This window comes from Sus scrofa, chromosome 6 (assembly GCF_000003025.6).
Source record: "Sus scrofa isolate TJ Tabasco breed Duroc chromosome 6, Sscrofa11.1, whole genome shotgun sequence".
Lineage (NCBI taxonomy): Eukaryota > Metazoa > Chordata > Mammalia > Artiodactyla > Suidae > Sus > Sus scrofa.
The window spans coordinates 74579517-74601058 of NC_010448.4; the positions used below are offsets into that span (position 1 = coordinate 74579517).

Here is a 21542-nt window from a genome sequence, read left to right on the forward strand (position 1 = left end):
AGGGCATTCTGGGTGAAGGGGGCAGCGTGGTACAAGGGGGGAGTGCAGAGAACACAAGGGGCTGAAAGAAATGGATTCAGGGAGGGGGCAGGACGGGTGAGGGGGTTGGCAGAGGCTGTACCTTGGGGAGGGGGGTCAGGGGCTTGCAGGGCCCAGATAAGAAGCTCTGCTTTACCCGAAGAGCAGAGAGAAGCCCGTGAATGGTTTTAAGTAAGGATCTGATGGAACCGACTTGCATTAGGAGACAGTGAAGGCGGCCAGCACCAACACCGAGAGAGCAATGAGGAGACTCTCATCAAAGATGATGGTGGCCCTCGCCATGGCAGCAGAGGGTAAGGAGAAAGGGCATTTAAGATGTGAATCCACAGGCCTCAGGGATAGATGTGACATGGTTAAAAGGGAAGTGATGGAGAGAAAGGGGGCTACAGATCTCCAGGTGTCTGGCTTTTGGAAAGGTACAGGTGTGGTTCCTTCACTAAAATCCAGAGTAAGGGACACTGCAGGGGCCAGGTTGGAGGGGGAAGATGGGTGTGATGTGCCTGTAGACACCCAAGATGAGGTGCCAAGGATGCTGTTGTCACCCTGGATATCTAGCCTAGAAACAGGCTCAGAGGCCAGAAGAACACGTGCAGGAGAAGGGGTGCTTGATAAATAACTGTGGGATGGATGGATGGATGGATGGATGGATGGATGGATGGATGGACGGACGGACAGACGATGGTGAAAGCCATACCTGTGGATGGTACCACCAAGGAAGACAGTATTGAGTGAGAAGGGAGAGCTCAGGGTCACACCTGGGCAATGCCAACATTTTGAAGATTGTTGATACTTCTTGTCAAATCGCCCTCCAGAGAGGCTGCATGAATTTGACATTGTTACAGCACTGAATGAGAACAGAGCAGTGATGTCCGACTCTGGTGATTAGACAGCCCAGCCAGGACATCTCTAAGGTAATCCAGAAAGTGGTGTAAACTTCTTTTAAATGTTTTTTAAAAAGAAAGGCAAAATCAAGATTAATCTTTATAAAAGTGGCTTCCCCTCACAACAGCATAGAAAAGACAGGGGCTGGTTTCCTCCCAGCATCACTGCTGCTGGAATCATGCAGAGTCTTGAGTGTACCCAGGATCAGGTGAGACCTGTCCCACAGTTCTAGGTGTTGTTCAACATTGGAACTCAATCAAGGAAAGACCGTGATCTCTATCCCAGTAATAGTGGGACCAAGGACAGTGTGAACTGTCCCCTCCCCGCTCCCAAGAGTCACCATAGCCTCTGCCTCTAAATCTAGTCATATTTCACTGTAAAGAAATGTGGGTCATGAAGTTAAGCTGTCCAGTCTGCAAGTCCAGCAAATATGAGACTTTTCAAGCAGCATTTCTCAGGCCCACCGTCTTTTTCTCCGGACTTCAGAGTCAGGAGACTAAAGCAACACCGAACAGGTCTCTGCAGAATCCCTCCTGTGCTAATATCCTCTGTGGATCTGTTAGGATGGGACAAAGAACACAGTGCTCCCATAATACATTTCTCCTTTCTTGCTGCCCTTTCCCACACTTCACATCTCTTGGACTAATGCTCTGTGGAACACCTGTTGGGGAAACACAGGTTGTATTCTGTGATTATAACTCCCTGGATCTAAGAAGTCAGAGAAGGATGGAGGGTAATACCGGAAAGGTTAGTGAGCGTGGCCATCCTTCAGTCAGTAAGAGAAGGAGTTGATGGTAAAAGGCATTCTATCTTCCAGTGCTAGCAACATCCTGGCAAAGCCCCAAAAGACTGAAAGGATGGGATGAGCCTATATTCTCTGAATTAGGCACCTAATTCCTAGAGTCATCTAGACAAGGATGGCGATGATGGGGATGATGGGGATGATGGGGATGATGCTGATGGTGAGGATGATGCTGATGGTGAGGATGATGCTGATGGTGAGGATGTAGAGAATGGTGAGGATAATGACGGCGATGATAATGGTGAGGATGATGATGTTGATGGTGAGGATGATGTTGATGGTGAGGATGATGCTGATGGTGAGGATGTAGAGAATGGTGAGGATAATGATGGCGATGATAATGGTGAGGAGGATGATGCTGATGGTGAGGATGATGCTGATGGTGAGGATGATGCTGATGGTGAGGATGATGCTGATGGTGAGGATGTAGAGAATGGTGAGGATAATGATGGCGATGATAATGATGAGGATGATGATGTTGATGGTGAGGATGATGTTGATGGTGAGGATGATGCTGATGGTGAGGATGTAGAGAATGGTGAGGATAATGATGGCGATGATAATGGTGAGGAGGATGATGCTGATGGTGAGGATGATGCTGATGGTGAGGATGATGCTGATGGTGAGGATGATGCTGATGGTGAGGATGTAGAGAATGGTGAGGATAATGATGGCGATGATGATGCAGCTGCTGAGGAAGAGGGTGATGCTGATGATTGTGAAATGGTCATGTGATGAGAATAACAATTTGCTGGTGGGGATGGTCATGAGGACAGTGATGATGGCGGTCATCATTCACCATTGGGCACTTATATTCTAGATGCAGCTCTAAGTATTTTCCACAGATTACCTGGCTCATCTTCACAGCACCTCTATAAGGCATGTACCATTATCATCATTTTAGAAATGAAGAAACTGGCTCAAAAACTTTTTCTGCGTGTTCCACCCTGATAAGGTGATTCCAGGGACTTCCCGTCACTGAGGCCAGCAGGGGTCCCCAGCCATGCATCCGCATCCACACACCCTCCCAAGAGCCTTCTGTGTCCACAGCTCCCAAGAGAAGTTTAGGAGCCATGGTTTGTTTGACTCCTCCTGGGTGCTTGTCACTGTGTTAGTTGTTCTACAGATCTTGGGTACTTTTATCTTCTAGCAACCCAAAGAGCTGGTTACTATTACTGTCTTTATTTTGCTGGTAAGGAAACTGAGTATCAATAACATTAAGAAACTTGCTCAAAGTCACACACGGTGGGGTCAGGACTCAAACTGGACATCGTTGTGATCCTCATGCCTGTGCTTTTTCTGTGACCCCCCCCCCGCCCCATGTGCCCTCTGAAGATCCAGAGAGGTACCAGGTACACCCCAATTTCTAAAGGGCAGGTTCTGTCATTAACTTGAGCAGAGACAAAGCTAAGAGTTTCATCAACAGGTTGAATGAAGGGCATCTGACCCAGGAAAGCCCCATTTGCATTAGAGCGAGTGATTCTGAGTTCGGGCTTTGGAGACCAGCTGCCGAGGTTTGAATCTCAAGTGTGTGCTTACTAGTTGTGTGCCTCTGTTAACTTGGTTATAAAATGGGGGATAAAACCTCCCCAGGTAGTTGAGAGGATTAAAGGACCAAATCGCAGGGTCACACGTCAGCCTTTAGGAAATGGTAGCTGCCATCAGCATCAGCCTCAAATACTTGTTTTTTTATTTTGGGGGGTTTTTCTGTGGTTTTTTTTTTTTTTTTTTTTCCTTTTAAGGCCACACCCGCGGCATATGGAAGTCCCCAGGCTAGGGGTTGAATCGAAGCTGTTGTCACTGGTCTATGCCACAGCCACATGCCACAGCCAACAACGCCAGATCCAAGCTGGATCTGTGACCTACAACCACAGCTAATGGCATTGCTGGATCCTTAACCCACAGAGCGAGGCCCAGGATCGAATCCACATCCTCATGGATCCTAATCAAGTTCGTTAATGGCTTAGCCACGAAGGGAACTCCTCAAATACTTGCTGATTTGATGTGACCCTAACAGTCAGATGTGTGTGTGCACGGGCAGTGCCACTCGATTTACTCACACGGAGGTGGCTTTACCCCCGCCCCGTCTCTGTCTGACAGCAAGTTGGATTTTCTCAGCCACGAACACTCACTCCTCCTGCCCCACCTCGCTAAGGTCATGACAGGTGGGGGCTTCATGTCCCAGCTGCCAAGTGGTAAAGCTGGAACTCAATCCAGACCCCTCAGACCTCAAAGCCCCTGCTCTTCACCACCATACCACCTGCCCTTTTAAAATATTGTCCTAAGATCCACGGCAATAGGCAATGCTGGATTCTTAACCTACAAGGCCGCCAATGAATTCCAGCTTTTGCTTTTTGAGGCTCTATTGTTAGCTGCATATACTTTAGGATTTGTTATGTCTTCTCGGCACATGGACTCTTTTTGTCATGTGAATGGCCACCTTCAATGCCGTCAATTTTCCTTGTTCTGAAATTTACATTGTCTGATATTAATATATAGTCATTCCAATTTTCTTTCAATTAGTTTCTGCATGGAATATCTTTTTCTTTTTACTTTTAATCTATCTGTATCATTATATTAAAGGGTTTAAAAAAAATTTTTTTAAATATTGTCCTAAGAGATAAAACACATGTAACAAGGAGGTTTGTAAACTCCTGGAAAGAATCCCTCAGGGGAATCCAGGCTGAGTTACGTGGAAGGCAACCCCTTGAAATATTGTTGGATGATGTCATGCAACAATATTTCAAGGGCTGGGGTGGCTACCAAAGATCTGATTGGTTGACATATGACCCCACACCTGTCCGAATGACAGTCATCAAAAAGAACACAAACGAGGTGTTTCTGTTGTGGCTCAGCGAGTCACGAACCCGACATAATGTTCATGAGGGTTTGGGTTTGATCCCTGGCCTTGATCGGTAGGTTAAGGATCCGATGTTGCCACAAGCTGCTGTGTAGGTCGCAGATGCACTTTGGATCCAGTGTTGCCGTGGCTGTGGTGTAGGCTGGCAGCTGCAGCTCCAGTTCGTTCGCTAGCCAGGGAACCTCCATATGCTGTGGGTGTGGCTGCAAAAAGAAAAAAAACACACACAAATAGCAAATGTTGGCAAGGATGTGGAGAAAAGGGAACCCTCATACACTGTTGGTGGGAATGTAAATTGGTGCAGCCACTATGAAACACAGTTTGAAGGTTTCTCAAAAAACTAAAAATAGAGGAGTTCCCGTTGTGGCTTAGTGGAAATGAATTTGACTAGTATCCATGAGGGCGCAGGTTTGATAGCTGTCCTCACTCAGTGGGTTAAGGATCCGGGGTTGCCGTGAGCTGTGGTATAGATCACAGATGTGGCTCAGATCTGGCATTGCTGTGTCTGTGGTGTCGGCTGGCAGCAGCAGCGCCGATTCAACCCCTAGCCTGGAAACCTCCATATGCCGCAGGTTCGGCCCTAAAAAGACAAAAAAAAAAAAAAAAAAAAAAAACCCTAAAAATAAAACTAGCATATAATCCAGCAATTCAATTCCTGGTTACTTGTCACCCCAAAATAAAAACACTAATTTGAGAAGATACATGCACCCCAGTGTTCACAGCAGCATTATTTGCAATAGCCAAGATATGGAAGCAACCTAAGTGTCTATCAGCAGGTGGATAACTAAAGAAGATGTGGTATTTATATACAATGGAGTACTACTCCACCCTAAAAAAAGAATGAAATTTTTGGAGATCCCTGGTGGCTTGTCAGGGAACAAGTTCAAGATATAGCATTGTCACTGCTATGCTGCCAGTCAGTCCCTAGCCTGGGAACTTCTGCATGCCATGGTGCGGCCAGAAAAAAAAGAATGAATCGCTGTATTGTACAGCAGAAACGTATAATGTTTTATATCAGCTATACCTCAATTTAAAAAATAAATCTATGACTTAAAATAAAAATATCTGATTGGTGAAGGATTTGCCAGGAAGCTCAGAGGTGTAAGGAGAGATTTAAAAGTTAGTTCCTCTCTCCTCTTGCCTAGTTTCTCGGTTTCTTTTGATAAAGGAAACAAAGGACTCTTTACATTTTTCTCTGCAAGCTCAGTTGACTGTGTCTATTTTTTCAAGACTGTTAACAAATGAAAGCCTTCCCTGCATACATAGAAGTGGCTCTTTCTCTGATAGCCAAGATAAGCAGTATTTTTAAGTGAAAAAAAAGCAAGTGGTAACACAATATACGCAGTGTTTGCCCACTCTTTTTTTTTTTTTTTTTTTTTTTAAGTGTCAGTATCTGACCAAAGGGAAAAATCTGGAGAAAATGACGTGAAAGGGTTGACAGTATTGTCCCAGCATTGGTGGGACTGGGTGGGCCTTGACCCTCACTAGGTCATTCAGCAACTATTTTTTCTGGGCCTACTATGTGCTGGCCACTGAGGATCCAGTAGGGAACATTTTCCATTGGATTTCCACATTTATAGATTTCCATAGTGTTTGGATTTGTGTAATGGGCCTATGGAACTTTTGTACCAAGAAATACAATGAAGAATTGTGGGAGTTCCCTGGTGGCCTAATGGTTTAAGGGTCTGGTGTTGTTAACAGCTGTGACTTGAGTCACTGCTGTGGTGCAGGATTGATCCCTGGCCTGGGAACTTCCACATGCCACAGATACGGCAAGAACAAGCAGAAGAATTGCTACTTCTCCCAAAGAGGGAAATTGCTTTTTTTTTTTTTTTAAACTGCTGCTCCTGTAGCATATGGAAGTTCCCAGGCCAGGGGCTGAATCAGAGCTGCAACTGCTGGCCTACACCACAGCCACAGCAACTTGGGATCCAAGCTGCATCTTAGACCCACATCCCAGCTCACGGCAATGCTGGATCCTTAACCCACTGAGCAAGGCCAGGGATCAAACCCACATCCTCATGGATACCAGTTGGGTTTGTTACCGCTGAGCCATGACAGGAAATCTGGGAAATCGCTTTCTGATTACAGTTCCTTGTCTAATCTGGAACGGAGATCATACACTCCCCCTTCCCCTTCAGCACCTTTAACTTCCCTCTCTCCCTGAGCCTCTTCGGATCCTACCCAGGATTTGACGCTTCCCCTCAGGTTCCTGGGTCACAGGTGGCATCTGAGCGCAATCCCAGATTCCCCTCAATTTAGCCCCAGAAATCCATCCATTCGCCAGGTTGCCAAGGCCCAAGCCAACATCACCCATCTCTGCCATCTCAGAATCCTCCCACGGCACCTCTCCCAACGCACACTTCACATCCGCCAGCCCAACCAGCCCTCCCAAGTCTCCAGCCTCTCTCAAAAGAGGATGCCAGACCTAGGTCTGAATTCTGATCCTACTGCTTGCCAGCCCTGCAGCTTAACCTTGCCGAGCGTCTGTGCTCACCTGTAAACACAAAGGCATTTCCTTCCTGGGTTGTTTGTGATGATTAGAAAACATCACATGTAGGAGTTCCCGTCGTGGTGCAACAGAAACAAATCTGACTAGGAACCATGAGGTTTTGGGTTCAATCCTTGGCCTTGCTCAGTGGGTTAAGGATCCGGCGTTGCCAGGAGCTGTGGTGTAGGCCAACAGCTAGAGCTCCGGTTCAACCCCTAGCCTGGGAACCTCCATATGCCTCAGGTGCAGCCCTAAAGAGCATTTAAAAAAAAAAAAAAAAAGAAAGAAAGAAAGAAAAAGAAAGAAACCAAATATCACATGTAAAAGTCCTGGCCTGGTGCCTGGCACACAGCAAGTACTGAATGCTTGATAGCTATTACTGCAAAACTCTTATCCTCACTCTTCCAAGCTGGACCTTCTCGGCACATTGCGTTGTCAGAGGTCAAGGGCCCAGGCTGGAGCCTGTTCAGCTCCCCTCCATCCTCTCTCCGCACCCATCTTCTCTCCCTTCCCTCCGTCTTCCCCAGACGCAGTTCTTCCCTCCCGGCACCTCCCCTCCTGGCTGCCGCCCGGGTGATCTTGTGCCCAAGGTCCTAAATCACGACTTCCTTCTTCGGCATCTCCAGCCTCTTTCTCTCGCTTTTACTCCTTTGTCATCAAACATTCAAGATGGCACATCTTTAGTTCCTTTTCTGCCGCTGACACCGCTGTTCCACTGAGATCGTGAAGTGTTTTGCACCCTCTGTCCTCAATGCCAGCTTCGTACTTTGCCTCTTGAGGAACCGACGTAGAGCCTCACCTCCCTCCCCCTCCAGGTTCTCTTCCTCGAAACCCTCTCATCTTTGATTATCACAGCCGGGGGCGGTGGTGCTCCTGGCATCCAGTGGGCAGGGGCCAGGGGCGCTGCTGAACGTCCCGTGGTGCACAGAACAGCCCCCACAGCAGAGACTTGTCCAGCCCAAGAGGTCACAAGTGCTGCAGTTACGAAACCCTGCTGGCTCCTTCCTCTCTAATTCATCACACTTATTTTTCTGGGCGGGGGTGGGGGGGAAACACCCATCATTAAGCCAACTCACTGCTCCATCAGCAGCTGAAATAGCAGTGACTCAGACCCTGGAGTCACACCACCAGGAGCCCAAGCCCTGGCTCAACCAATTGCCAGCTGTATGGCATCCAGCAGCTGCGTGTCTCGGAGCCCGACCACCTCATCTGTAAAATGGGCTGAGAGTCGGATGATACAGTAGGGAGATGCATTGATTTCGTCGCGGAAGGCCAGGCACGCAAGTCACATTCATGACACTTCGGTGATGTTTAAATCAAGTTGACACTCTTGAGGCTACTGTTCCAGGCCGGCCCCAAATTGACCTCAGCCATCCACCCCAGCTCTTCCCTCTCCTCCTCCCCTCCCCCATCATCCGCTCCAGCCCAGGTAAGCTCTACCCTCTTCCAGAACATGCACTGCCTTTCCCTACCTCCCCTCCTGCCTTCACTACTCCCCATATTCATTTCCTATGGCTGTTAGGACAAATTACCACAAACTTAGTGGCTTAACACAACTCATACTCATTCTTGTCCAGCTCTGGAGGCCAGAAGTCCATAGTCACTTTCACAAAGGTAAAGGCAAGAGGCTGGTTCCTTCCGGAGGCTCTAGGAAAGAATCCGTGTCCTCACCTTTATCAGGCTCTAGAGCTTTATCCCGTGGCCCTTCTGCCGTCTTCAAAGCCATAGTGGCACACCTGCAACTCTCTCTCTGCTTCTGTCACCTCGCTTTCTCCTCCGTCTGTAATCAGATTCCCTCTGCTTCTTATGAGAACCCTGTGACTCTACTGAGTCCACCGAGAGAGGCCAGGGTACCTTCTCCATCACCTCATCACAGCTGCAAAGTTCCTTCTGCCCCGCAAGGTCACATTCATAGGCGCCTTGGATCAGGACATCTTTGGGGGCACCATTTATCCTACCACACCTTCCACTGTGGAACGCCCTCCCCTCCAGCTGCGTTCCCACCAATGCCCATGCCCACTGGCTCCTCAGCCAAGCAGCCATCACGGCGGGTGAATGGTCTGTCCTCTGGGATTCTCACACGCCCCCTCCTTCCACGCTACCCGGGTCCCTGTCTGTTTCCCATCAGGCACATGGACCCCGTCTCTCAGACTGAGCCATAAGTCCCTTAGGGAATGGCTCCCTATCACCCCCCACAACCAGCTCACAGTTTTGCACACAGTTGACACTTAGTCGATAGGAGTTCCATTGCTTTTATTATCCACCTGCCAAGAGAAATTTGGATTTGAGCCCAAGCAAAGCTGATAAACTTTTAATTTTTTTTTTCTTTTTAGGACCGTACCCATGGTAAATGGAGGTTCCCAGGCTAGGAGTTGAATCAGAGCTGCATCTGCCAGCCCACTCCACAACCATAGCAATGCGGGATCTGAGCTACGTCCGAAACCTACACCACAGCTCATGGCAACACTGGATCCTTAACCCGAAGAGTGGGGCCAGGGATCGAACACGTGTCCTCATGGATACTAGTCCGGTTCGTTGCCACTGAGCCATGATGGGAACTCCTGATCAGCCATTTTATAAACACAAGGTGGGAGTTCCTGTTATAGTTCAGCAGGTTACAAACCCAAAATAGTATCCGTGAGGATATGGATTCAATCCCTGGCCTGCTCAGTGGGTTAAGGATCTGGCGTTGCCATGAGCTGTGGTGCAGGTGGCAGACACAGCTCAGATCTGGCATGGCTGTGGCTATGGTGTAGGCTGGCAGCTGCAGCTCCGATTCAACCCATAGCCTGGGAACCTCCATATGCCATGGGTGCGGCCCTAAAGAGAGGAAAAGCGAAAGAAACAAAAAGCCAAAAAACACAAGGTGGACGGCCATTTATGCCTTCTTGATGGGAGGGCACTATTGTCCTCTTCCGCAGTCAGCCAGCTCTGTGAAGACAGCGTTCAAAAAGCAAAGGAGGTGAATTGAATTGGTATTTTACAGACACAGACATTAAAGTTCAGAAGCTAGGAAATGGTTTCAACATCACGCAGCTGGCAGGTGGAAGACTCAAGACAAAAGCTCAGACCCTCTGAGCTCGCTGCTCTTTCTCTAACACTCAGCAAATAATAACTAATAGCCTTCCTCTTGCTTCTCTTTTTAAGGATTGTCTTTGTATCTGAAATATCTTCTGGAGCATTATAAAAAAATTGCAAACCAGACCCAGGAACTTCAGGTAATCTTTTAAATTCAAAAGTTCCTTTTAGCTCCTCCTTAGCGTTTACATAGCACTGGGCATTTAGACTCCGTTTTTTCTCTATTAGGTAGTCAGTGCACAGCCTCCCAAAGGTGATATGAGGGCTGCATTTGCACACGAAATGCTTCAGACAGGGTAGCTGAGATCACCCAGAAGGACAAGGAGACTTGTTTTCCTCTGTCAAAAAGCAGAAAAATTGATGGATGTTCCCTTATGGTGCAGCAGATTAAGAATCCGGGGTTGTCACTGCAGTAGCTCAGGTTGCTGCTAAGGCAAAGTTTCAATCCCTAGCCCAGGAATTTCCATGTGTTGCAGGTGCATGGGAAAAAAAAAAAAAGCGAGGAAGAGAGAGTTGTTTACATGCCATCAGATCCTAAAAAATGTATTCGTTAAATGCAGTGGAAGAAGTACAGCTACCACAGTATAGGCAGCAGAATATAAATACCAAAAGTTACATAATGTCAACATTTTAGAGACAAAATGATCCTTGGGGATTGTATCACTCTGGTAGCTCTTGCCATATTAATACCGTATAATAAACAACCATACAACTTTAGCTGCAATCTGTCCACTGCTCGCATGTCTGGGGCCAGCAGCTAGGTGGATCCACTGGTCTCGGATGGGCTTGCTCATGTGTCTGGATATTGGCTGGCCCTTGCTTGGTCTACACTGGCCTCAGCGCCACGTGTTTTGCATCACCCAGTAGCCTAACCTGGGCATGTCCTCACCATTGTCAACTTAAAATAAGCACAACTTAAAAGCTGAGAGCTAAGTTTTTGGGGGGAGAAAGTGAGGACTATAGCCCGGGAGGCAGCATTTCAGATAGCTCTGAAATACCACTCCAAAGAAGTATGGGGGATTTCAGAGTATGTGTGATTTTGGTGAAGGGGGAGATACATGCAAGCAGGCACACATTTTTTTTTAATGGTCATAAATGTATTTTATGAAAGTTTAATTCTCCTTAAGTGACTGAATATTTTGACATTCTGTCCAGCCAGTGGTAGTAATAAGCCTAAAATCCAAGGGGCACAAACATTTTCAAGGCTTTTACCATCCGTAATTTACTAAATAACCCCCACAAAAATAGGATAGCATTATCCACAGGACTAATGAGGAAGCAGAAAAATAAATGACCTGTATCATCTGGCTGTGGACCAGGAACTACTCTATTAAAAGCCAGAAGCCTTCTCCTTGTTCAGTGGGCGAAGGCCATCGCAGATGGACATGGTTTGGTGGGGATGGTAGAGTACAGAGACAGAATCTATGCTGTTTAGCACATAAATTTCTGTTCCGACTTCAAGTGAAGCTATAGCAAAGGAACCAAAAGTATAAAGACAGTTGAAATGGTGGGAGCAGGAGAACCTGGCAAAGCATTTCTTTTACTACTTTACATATGGGGGACGTTGAAATGTCTTAGGCCCCAACCATTACTTTACATTAGGGGTTCTTTCATTAAAAAGTATCATAAATGAGAAATGCAAGCAAGAGGAAAGAACAACATAAAAAATTCGGCAACTGGAGTTCCTGTCGTGGCTCAGCAGTAACAAAGCCGAGGAGTATCCATGAGGATGCAGGTTCCGTCCCTGGCCTCCCTCAGTGGGTTAAGGATGCAGTGTGGCCGTGAGCTGTGATGTAGGTCACAGACACGCCTCGGATCCCCCGTCGCTGTGGCTGTGGCGTAGCAGGCACTCATTTTACAGAAGGTCACTGCTAGTCTCAAGGAGCAGATGTTAACATGAAGGATTCTAGTGCATTTCTCATCACAAAGAGATGCAAGAATTGGGCTCATAAAATCTTCTCCTGAAAATATCTAACTCTCCTGAAGACCTGTTCTGCCACTTTTCCCAGAGCACAGAGCGCCTCACTCCTGATCTCCACCCCGAGCTGCTTTCGCAGGGCGTTCAGGCAGCAGCTGCAGCAGCTCATGATTCAATCCGTGTGGAGGTAGATGGCAAGTGTCAGTCTCCTGTTCACATGGTGATAGCAAGAGAGCAGAACTCAGAAAGAGAAAGCAGACCCGGTCAGAGCAAGTCACATGACTGAGTTCAGTGTCGGGGGCAGGATACAGGTGTGCACTGCAAGTTACATAGCCAAAGATATGATTCAAGGAAGGGCGAAAATCAGAATCTCCGTTATGACCAACCACAAAGACCATCTAGTCCAGGTCAGCAAACTTTTCCTCTGAAGGGCCAGATGGTAAATAGTCAGGCTTTGCAGCCTCTGTCACATAGATTTGACTCTGCGGAGGTGGAGCAGAGGCAGCCATGGATAGTTTGTACGTGAACGGGCATGACGGGCATAGTTCTGTTCCAATAAAACATTATTTATGGGAGTTCCTTTTGTGGCTCAGTGGTTAACAAACTCAACTAGGATCCATGAGGATGAGGGTTCAATCCCTGGACTCGCTTGGCGGGTTGGGGATCCGGCGTTGCCATGAGCTGTGGTGTAGGTCACAGATGCAGCTTGGATTCCATGTTGCTGTGGCTATGGTATAGGCCAACAACTGCAGCTCCAATTCGACTCCTAGCCTGGAAACGTCCATATGGTGCAGGTACAGCCCTAAAAAGCACAAACAAACAAAACCACTTTATTTATAAAAATGGACAGTGGTCCAGATTTGGCCTGCAGACAGTAGTTTGTCCACCCCTGATCTAGCCCATTTCCTTATTTTACAGATATGGACGTTGAAATTCAGAGGCTAGGTAACTGTTTCGCCATCACACAGCTGGTTGGTGGAAGAATCAGGACAAAAGCTCTGAGCCTCTGACCCCAGCTCACTGCTTTTTCTCTTACACTAGCAAATAATAACTAATCATTCTAACCACCATGTACTGAGCACCTACTATGTGCTAAGCCCTGTACGGAAAGATTCCTATCATTATCTCTTTTAATCCTTGTACCTCTAAGAGGTAGGTACTAGTGTTAACCTCATTTTCTAAATGAAAAAGTGTCTAGAAACAGAGCTGAGATTCTATCTAGATCCAGAGTCTGATCCCTTAACCACTATACTCTGCTGCTCCCCTCCTAGTTACTAGGCTAAGCATCCTTTTTCTGCTCTTTGAAGAAAGTTTCGTGGAGCTTTGTCCTACCTCATAGGTGGTGGGAATGACTCTTGCGAGAGTCCTGTCCCCCATCAGCTAAGGTTTCCCTTCCTCTCATTTCAGATCAAGATCAGTAGTTCTCAGGAAACTCAGCAGTCTTTGCTGCAGGAAAAGTTGCGGGAGCATCTGGCAGAGAAGGAGCAGCTGAGCATGGAAAGGCTACAGGAGGAGGAGAGGCTGAAAGCCAGAATCAAGCGGCTGGTGGAAGAGAAAGCGGTAAGGTGGCCCCTGTCATTCTCTTTAGTCGCAGAAACTGATGAAATGGCTTTTCCTATGAGAAACCAAAGGCTTGTAAAACTTAGGTGGTGGAATCTCAGCAATTCCTTGCTGGGTGCCATGGACTTAAATTAATTAAAGAGGGTGGATGATGTTGGAAGAATTAGCACAAAACTTGGGTCCTGAAACTCATAGCAGGCAAGGTTATTGAAATTTCTGGAAATGGTACTTCATTTGTTTATATATTGCAGCTGATTTTACAAATCCGAGTTGTTGCTGCAGGTCCTGGTTTGCAAGTGACAAACTGTTTCTAAGTGTGTGCAAGACCAACCAATATTATTTCAGTCTTTGGCTTTCTCTTTACACTTATCAGGGGAAACAAATGGCCAAAATTGCTACTTCCTTTTCTAGAAATCAGCCAGTTAGAGGATACTTTACTGCAGCTCCTCTCAACTCAAAGGTGCCCGGGAATCAGAGTTCCCGTTGTGGCTCAGCAGAAATGAATCTGACTGGTAACCATGAGGTTGCGGGTTTGATCCCTGGCTTCATTCAGTTTAAGGATCCGGCATCACCATGAGCTGTGGTGTAGGTTGCAGACACAGCTCGGATCCCAAGTTGCTGTGGCTGGCAGCTGCATCTCCGATTCGACCCCTAGCCTGGGAACTTCCATATGCCATGGGTGTGGTCCCCAAAAAAAAAAATGCCCAGGAGTCACCTGGGGAGGCTGTTAAAATGCAGATACTGACTGGCAGGGCCGGCCAGGGCCTGGGACTCTGCATTTCTAATAAGCTCCCAGCCTCTGCTGATGGCAGGGCTCTGCAGACCCCATTTTCAGCCACACAGTCTTAGAGGAAGGGTTTTCCCCAAGTTGGTTGCTAAGAACCACCTGGATGCTGATTAAAAATACGGATTCTTGGGCCCCACCCCAGACCCACTGAATCAGAATCTTAGAAGGTCTGGAAACTGCAGTTAACGGGCTGATTCTCATCCTTGTTTTTTTGTTTTTAATAGGGCTGATTTTGTAACATATGGACGTTTCCGGGCTAGGGGTCAAATCGGAGCCTGTGCCACAGCCACAGCAATGCCGGATCCAAGCTACATCTGTGACCTACACTGCAGGTTGTGGCAATGCTGGATCCTTAACCTATGAGCGAGGCCAGGGATCAAACCTTCCTCCTCATGGATACTAGTCGGGCTCTTAACCCACTGAGCCACAATGGGAACTCCTAAGTTGTCCCTTTTTAGTGGTTAGGGACCTGCCATCAAGTTAACTACCTCAATTGCCATCATGCAAAATCAGTGGCTCATGACTTTGGCTGCACTTTTGTCACCTAAGAGATTAAAAAATATTGGAGTTCCCTCGTGGTGCTGTGGGTTAAGGATCCAGCATTGTCATCACAGTGGCTCCAGTTGCTGCTGTGACGTGGATTCAATCCCTGTCCTGGGGATATCCACATGCCTCAGATGCAGCAAAAAAAAAAAGACTAATGCCTTGCATCTCTCCCCCCATCCACCCCCACCCCCCAGGTTCTGATTAACCAGAGTGAGAGTGTGGCTCATGCACTGGGGTTTGTAACCTCTCCCTGGCGGTTCAATGTGCAGGTGGAGAGCCACTGCCATGGGTGGAAGCGAAGGGACATTTGCCTGCTGCCCCTCCTCCACCCCCCTCAAGGCAGCAGCACCAGTTCTGCTGGACCCCAACTCTGCCCCAGCACCTCCCTTCTTCCTTTCTTCCCCTGAGGAGGACCAGACCTGATACTGCCTCTGACTTCACCAGGGGCAGCTTGGTGACTTCTGGCTCAGACCACCCCTCCCTGTCCCACGCCTCTGCTCCCCAGGCCCCTCCAAGAGACAGAGCCCTCTGCCCACTTCATTTCATCCTCTCCTTCCTGTCCAGCTATCTCATCTCCTCTGCGCCTCTTTCTCTGCCTTTCTGCCTCCTGTGAAATAAAAGATTAAAGAGGAAGACCCACCTGACCAAAATCACGGGTAAGCCACATAAAAGCAGTGGTAACGACAGCCTGAGATGGAGGCAGATCCCTTTCGGAGGACACTCAGACTTAGAAGAGGCCAGCACCATCCAACAGAGAGGGAAATAAAACCAAAAAGAGGAGTTCCCGTTGCGACTCAGTGGGTTAAGGACCCAATGTTGTCTCTGTCTGGATGCAGATTTGATCCCTGGCCTAGGCGTAGGTCGCAGGTGTGGCTCAGATCCAGTGCTGCTGAAGCTGTGGCATAGGCCACAGCTGCAGCTCCGATTTGACCCCTGGCCCAGGAATCTCCATATGCTGCAGGTGCAGCTGTAAATAAAATATAAAATGAAGAACTAGCAAGAACCTAAAATTCTCCAAAACCTTCACAAAACTCTCCACCTGTTTTCTCCCTCCTCTCTGCTTAACTTCTCTCTTTTCAAATGCCTTATTTTATTTTTAATTTGGGGTGGACTGTTTCCACTCTGAATGTACAGTATTGCAGCCCCAGTGCGTTCACCACACTTTGGGCACCAGCCTGGGCCTCCCAGATGCCCATTTGTAACAGTGAGTCCAACAGATAGGGGGTTATGAGGGCGGACGTCAACCCACTTTAGTCACAGCAAATCTCAGCGTGCACGCCACCCCCTGCAGAGGGGGACACAGTGCCAGGGACCCACTCAGACAGACAGTGCAGCTGTCGTGTCCACCCTTGTCCCATCGAGGGTCAGCCTTCCCCAGACCCTAGGGACTCATCTGGAAGTGTTCGCTGCCCCGATTTTAAGCAGACCTCTCTCACGCCGCATGGCACCGTCACCTGCACCCTTTCTAAAAGCACGTGTGTCAGAATTCATTAATTAAGCTGCTTTTCACAAATCCCGACTTGTTTGAGCACTCTGTTTCAATGGTAAGAAATTCTAGGGTCATTTAAGGAGCTAGCATTCTTTATTTATTATGATCTGTTAACAACGCTCTGCTGGTTTGTGCACATGCCAGTGGTTTAGATCAGGGGTCAACAGACTTTTCATAAAGGACCAGACACTATATATTTTCAGGTTGTGGTCTCTGTTGTGACTTCTCAACTCTGTTGCTGCCGTGCCAAGGCAGTCGTGCACAACCCACAAACAACAAGCATGGAGGGGTTCCATTAAGCCTTTATTTACGGGAGTTCCCGTTGTGGCTCAGCGGTAACAAACCCGACTAGTATCCGTGAGGATGAAGGTTCAATCCCTGGCCTTGCTCAGTGGGTAAAGGCCCATGTTGCTGTGGCTCTGGTGTAGGTCTCAGCTATAGCTCCGAATTGACCCTAGCCTGGGAATTTCCATACGTCGCAGGTGAAGCCCTAAAAAGACAAAAAAGAGCGAAAAGAGAGAGAGAGAGAGTTTTTTTTTTTTTTTTTTTTTTTTTTTTTAATAAAAAGCAGGCAGCGGGCCAGATTTGGCCTGGAGGCCATAGCTTGCCAACCCCTGGCTCTAGAGTCAAGGGGACCAGGGTTCAAATGGCTGGTGATGTGATTTACTAGTAAACTGGGTAGATTTCTTTCTTTTTTTTTCTTTTTTTCTTCTCTGTCTTTTTTTATCTTTTTAGAGCCACACCGCGGCATGTGGAGGTTCCCAGGCTAAGGGTCTAATCGGAGCTGTAGCTGCCAGCCTACGCCACAGCCACAGCAACACAGGATCCGAGCCGAATCTTTGACCCACACCACAGCTTACGGCAACACCAGATCCTTGACCCGCTGAGTGAGGCCAGGGGTTGAACCTGCAACCTCATGGTTCCTAGTCGAATTCATTTCCACTGTGCCATGATGGGAACTCCTGGGCAGGTTCCTTTCTAAGCCTCCTCTGCAGAGTGGCAATGACAGACGAAATGACTCACTTTTACTAGTGAAAGGTTCTCACGTGCCGAGCATTTCATGTTCCTCATCTCATCTGCTCCTCATCTGCTCCTGCTTCCTCATCTCACCTGCTCCTTCCCAATGCAGAAAGCGCTATTTCTGTCCCCATTGTGCAGATCGGGATACTGAGGCTTCTCTAGCTTCTCACTTGCCCAAGACTGTACACCTAGGAAGGGTCAACTGGAGGCTCTAATTGGGGCCTGTGGACTCCAGATCCCGTGCTCCTAGCCCCTAGGTGACCTGCCCACAGTTTGCTGTGGGCTCATTGTGAGAAGTCAGAGTTCAGCTGTGTGGCGTCTGGCCCAGAGTCCAGAGCCCCGCCATGGTAACTATGTCTGTTAAACACCAGTCATGACTTGCAGGATTTGGAGGAAAGCATTACTCAAGAGAAAAACAGAGCAAAAGAGGCATTAGAGGAGGAGCAGAAGAGAGTCCAAGAGCTGGAGAATCGCTTGACCCGCCAGAAGAAGGTATGAGCTTGGGGCGACAGGGTCAGCTTGAGCTCAAGTCCAGGTTGGGCCTCCAGGACCGACTGACCTGGGGCGGCCCACTCTGGCTCCCCAGCTCTCAGCCTCCCTGGGGGCGGGGCAGGGGGCAGGGGGGAGGGAATGTCAAGGGCAGTGAAGAGCCTTCCCGTGCGGCGCCTGGCAGAGTCCAGGGTCCTGCCCTGGTAACTACGGCTAGTGAACAGTGGTCACCGGTTTTCATTCAGGCTTTGGAGGAGAGCATTTCTCAGGAGAAAAACAGAGCGAAGGAAGCACTAGAAGAAGAACAGACCAAAGTCCAAGAGCTGGAGAATCGCTTAGCCCGCCAGAAGGAGGTATGCAGCTCGGGGAGCTAGTCGGCTCAAGCCCAAATCCGACTTGAGGGCTGGATAGAAGTAAATCCAGACCACAGATGATGGGGGGTAGAGCAGGGCGGGGTTTCCTAGGGTAATTCGTCCATGGGAGGGCTCAGCTCCTCTGGGAAGAAGCAAGGGGGAATCCAGGAGAGAATCTGAGAGTTGTAGCCCTGACCACCAGTTGGAAAAATTGTAGATAGCTTGAAATACAGTCAAAGATAGGGGACAATTGAGACTGGTGACATGAGCATCTTCTGCCTGGAGAGGGCATCCCAAAACATAGAGATGGAGAAATTACAGAGTCCTAGGACTTCAGGGCAGCGCGAATCCTCCGGAAACATCCTGCGATCATCATCCAGCCTTCAGCGCCACCACTGAGGCATTTTGACAGCCCAGCATGGTCCGTCCCGGTGTTGATGCCTTGGGCTGGCCAAAAAATCCTTCCTTTCGGTTAAGTTGACTCAAACTCTCTCCCAGAAGGGTATCAATCCTCTGCCCACCTCCTGGGCTCCTGCAGGACCTGTCTGCTTTCTCTTCCACAGGATAGCCTTTCAGATGCTTGAAAACAAAGGCGCCTGCTCCACTCTAGACCCACGCACCCTTGTTCCTTCTTATTTGCCTCATGGGACTGGAACCTGGCTTTGGTCCCCTCCTTTGAGCTGCTCTGCTCTCCAGAAGTCACAAATCAGCAGCTCTCTAGCTAAAAGGGCCCGTGGATATGTTATGTTTGGCCCTAGAGTGTTTTGTCTTGAATTCATAAAATTGACTGAAAAATCCAAATTTCCCTCCTTCTTTGAAAAGTCAAAAAAAAAATCTGGCCCTCCTTTCCACTTGGCAAAAACGGACTGGAACTGAACCAAGGTAGCCAACGTTTGCCGCAGTCCTCCCCACTCCCTATTGCATTAATCACAACCCACTTCATTTGGGGTAACTGTCTAGCCCCTCTAGGCATCTGAGCTTGCAGTTCATCATTTATTTTCTTCCTAAAGTGTTTGTAGCCAAAACTGGCTATGGTTCTCTAGCATTTAGGGGCCTAGAGCAGGGCTCTCCCCTCCTTTGTTGAAAATGTTGTACTTCTGTTGATGTGTCCAAACTAGCTTTGGGGAAAGCCCTACTCCATTGTTCACTCATACTTACCTTGTGGTCACCCTCCGATCTCTGAGTCGTTTTTACAAAATGTTTTCATTAGCGCTTCAATCCCAAGACAGCACAGAAGAGTGAAGAGTGCAGGCTTTGCAGCCAGAAGGGACACGGGTTCGAATCCTGGCTAGGCTATTTACTGGCTCAATGCCTACCTTCCTTAAAGCATGGCTATGAGCATTAGAGATAATGTACGATGAAGCCTTGACCGCCAGTTGGGAAAACTGTAAACAGCGTCCATCGCTCAATGAGTGGTTGCTATTAATATTACTATTAATATCTTCACTTCTGCTTCTCTTAGACCCTCGCTTTTATCAACCCCCTAGCCCATCCCTCCCCTCCGAGTGAAATCCAGGCTCACCCTCCACCGGGGAGGAAATAAGGAGCCTGCTGGGCAGAGCCCGTGCGGTTTGATCTGCTCCAGAGAGGGAAGGGGTTTCCATGCAGGGTCTCTGTGCCGCTGTGCTCTGCAGGCCTCTGTAAACAGTGTCAACTCCTGGTCCTGAGCTGTTCCCCCAGGGGCGGTGAGGAGGAGGGGGAGGAGGGGGAAAGGGAGGAGGAGGAGGGGGAGGAGGGTGTCACAAGGGCTCCCTGGGGCCAAATGCCATTGAGGGGTCAACAGCACAGGGATGGGAAAGCCCCTTGAATTTAGGGATTTCGGGGTCACGGGGCACTTCAGGAGAGAGATTTAAGGAAAGCCTGGTGGAGAGCCCCATGGCAGGGAGGGCGCTGCGGCCAGGTCACCCCAGGCCCCCTTCTCCTGACAGGACCTCTCCATGGCTTCTTGTCAAGGGAATCTGAGATGAACATTCCAGGCACAACCTTGGCTCAAACTCCAACCGTCATTTGATTTTTCCTTTTCTTAGACTTTCCTTCACGTTGTCTGATGAATCTTTAAGGGCAACAGAATCCCTAGGTCATAAAGCAGGTTGGAGGTGGCGTTAAAGCTGGACTCCCCTCACCTGCCCGAGGGGGCCAGCAGCTGAGTGTGCGTCGGGTGGGGACAGCCCTGCCCCGAGTGCCCGTCTCAGCGGCAGCAGAGCTGCCGAGAGCAAAGTCCCAAGGGTAGACCTGAGACCAGGTGCCGTGGAGCCAGCCTCAGCCACTGGCGGGAACGTGTCTGACCCGAAACCCACCTCCAAGGTTCAAAATAAACCGAAACGCCCATGTCACTCTTCTTCGGCTTCGTCGAGGGCTGGTATTCAAAGAGCTGAGTGTTGGGGGTTTTTTAAATGACTTTACACTGCCAAATATGTAAAAAATATTGACAGAAAACGGTAAGCCAACTATAATGGAAGAAATAAAAATCATTAAAAAAAGGAAAACATATATAAAGATATGTAGTATTTCATCCATCATATGAATTAAATATTTTCGCAGGCTAATGTAGGGCCCTGAACCCCGGCTCTCATGGAAACCACGTTCCAAGCTCCAGCCCTCAGACAGGCCAGCTGGTGTTTAAAACACAGCCCGCTTGCAAGTCGAGGTGTCCTTTCTTCCAGTGACAAGAAACAGGGGCCTTGCTGGAAACGTATATCCTCCTGTGATTTACATGAGCCATTTCACCGAAGGGCTTATCAGCAGCTCCCTTCCCAGATAAAATTCCTTGATTAGGGGCCCTAAACACTAACCATGTCCCTGCCACCCTCCCAGAGCGTCCCCTCTGAGGTTTGCTGCCACCCCTTCTAGAAACTGCTAGGTGTGACTTTAATTCAAGGCACTGCCCTTTTCTCAAAACCTGATTCTCTTTAAGAGATTTATTTCAATAATGGGAAATTCTATTATTAATGAGATTCTCCTTCTTATCACAGAGGCCGCCTGGCACAGCGATAATAGCTCAGCCTCTGAAATAAGACGGGCTTGGTCCCTGCTCACTCGCTCCCCGCCAGGGCCTCTGCTCAGGGGCAACGGGCTTCTCTCCCTGCAGGGTTCAGTCCTGGCCTCAACACTGACAGACCCCGGGGCCCTCACCTACCTGCTGTGCCTCCGTTTCCTCATCTGTAAAATGGAGACGCGTCTCTGGTGAGGTTTCCCTGAGCAAAAACTGGGTGAGCAGTGCTGGCCTCG

At 48.5% G+C, this 21542-nt stretch overlaps 1 protein-coding gene across 1 annotated transcript in view; it reads left to right on the forward strand.

Annotated features, from left to right (window-relative positions):
• FHAD1 (forkhead associated phosphopeptide binding domain 1) overlaps window positions 1–21542 on the forward strand; it is a 135712-nt gene that overhangs the window by 73754 nt on the left and 40416 nt on the right. Inside the window, exons 16-19 of the mRNA XM_021097597.1 lie at window positions 10222–10292; window positions 13478–13630; window positions 17857–17964; window positions 18207–18314. Coding sequence (XP_020953256.1) covers window positions 10222–10292; window positions 13478–13630; window positions 17857–17964; window positions 18207–18314 — 440 coding nt within the window. The remainder of the gene's footprint in view (window positions 1–10221; window positions 10293–13477; window positions 13631–17856; window positions 17965–18206; window positions 18315–21542) is intronic.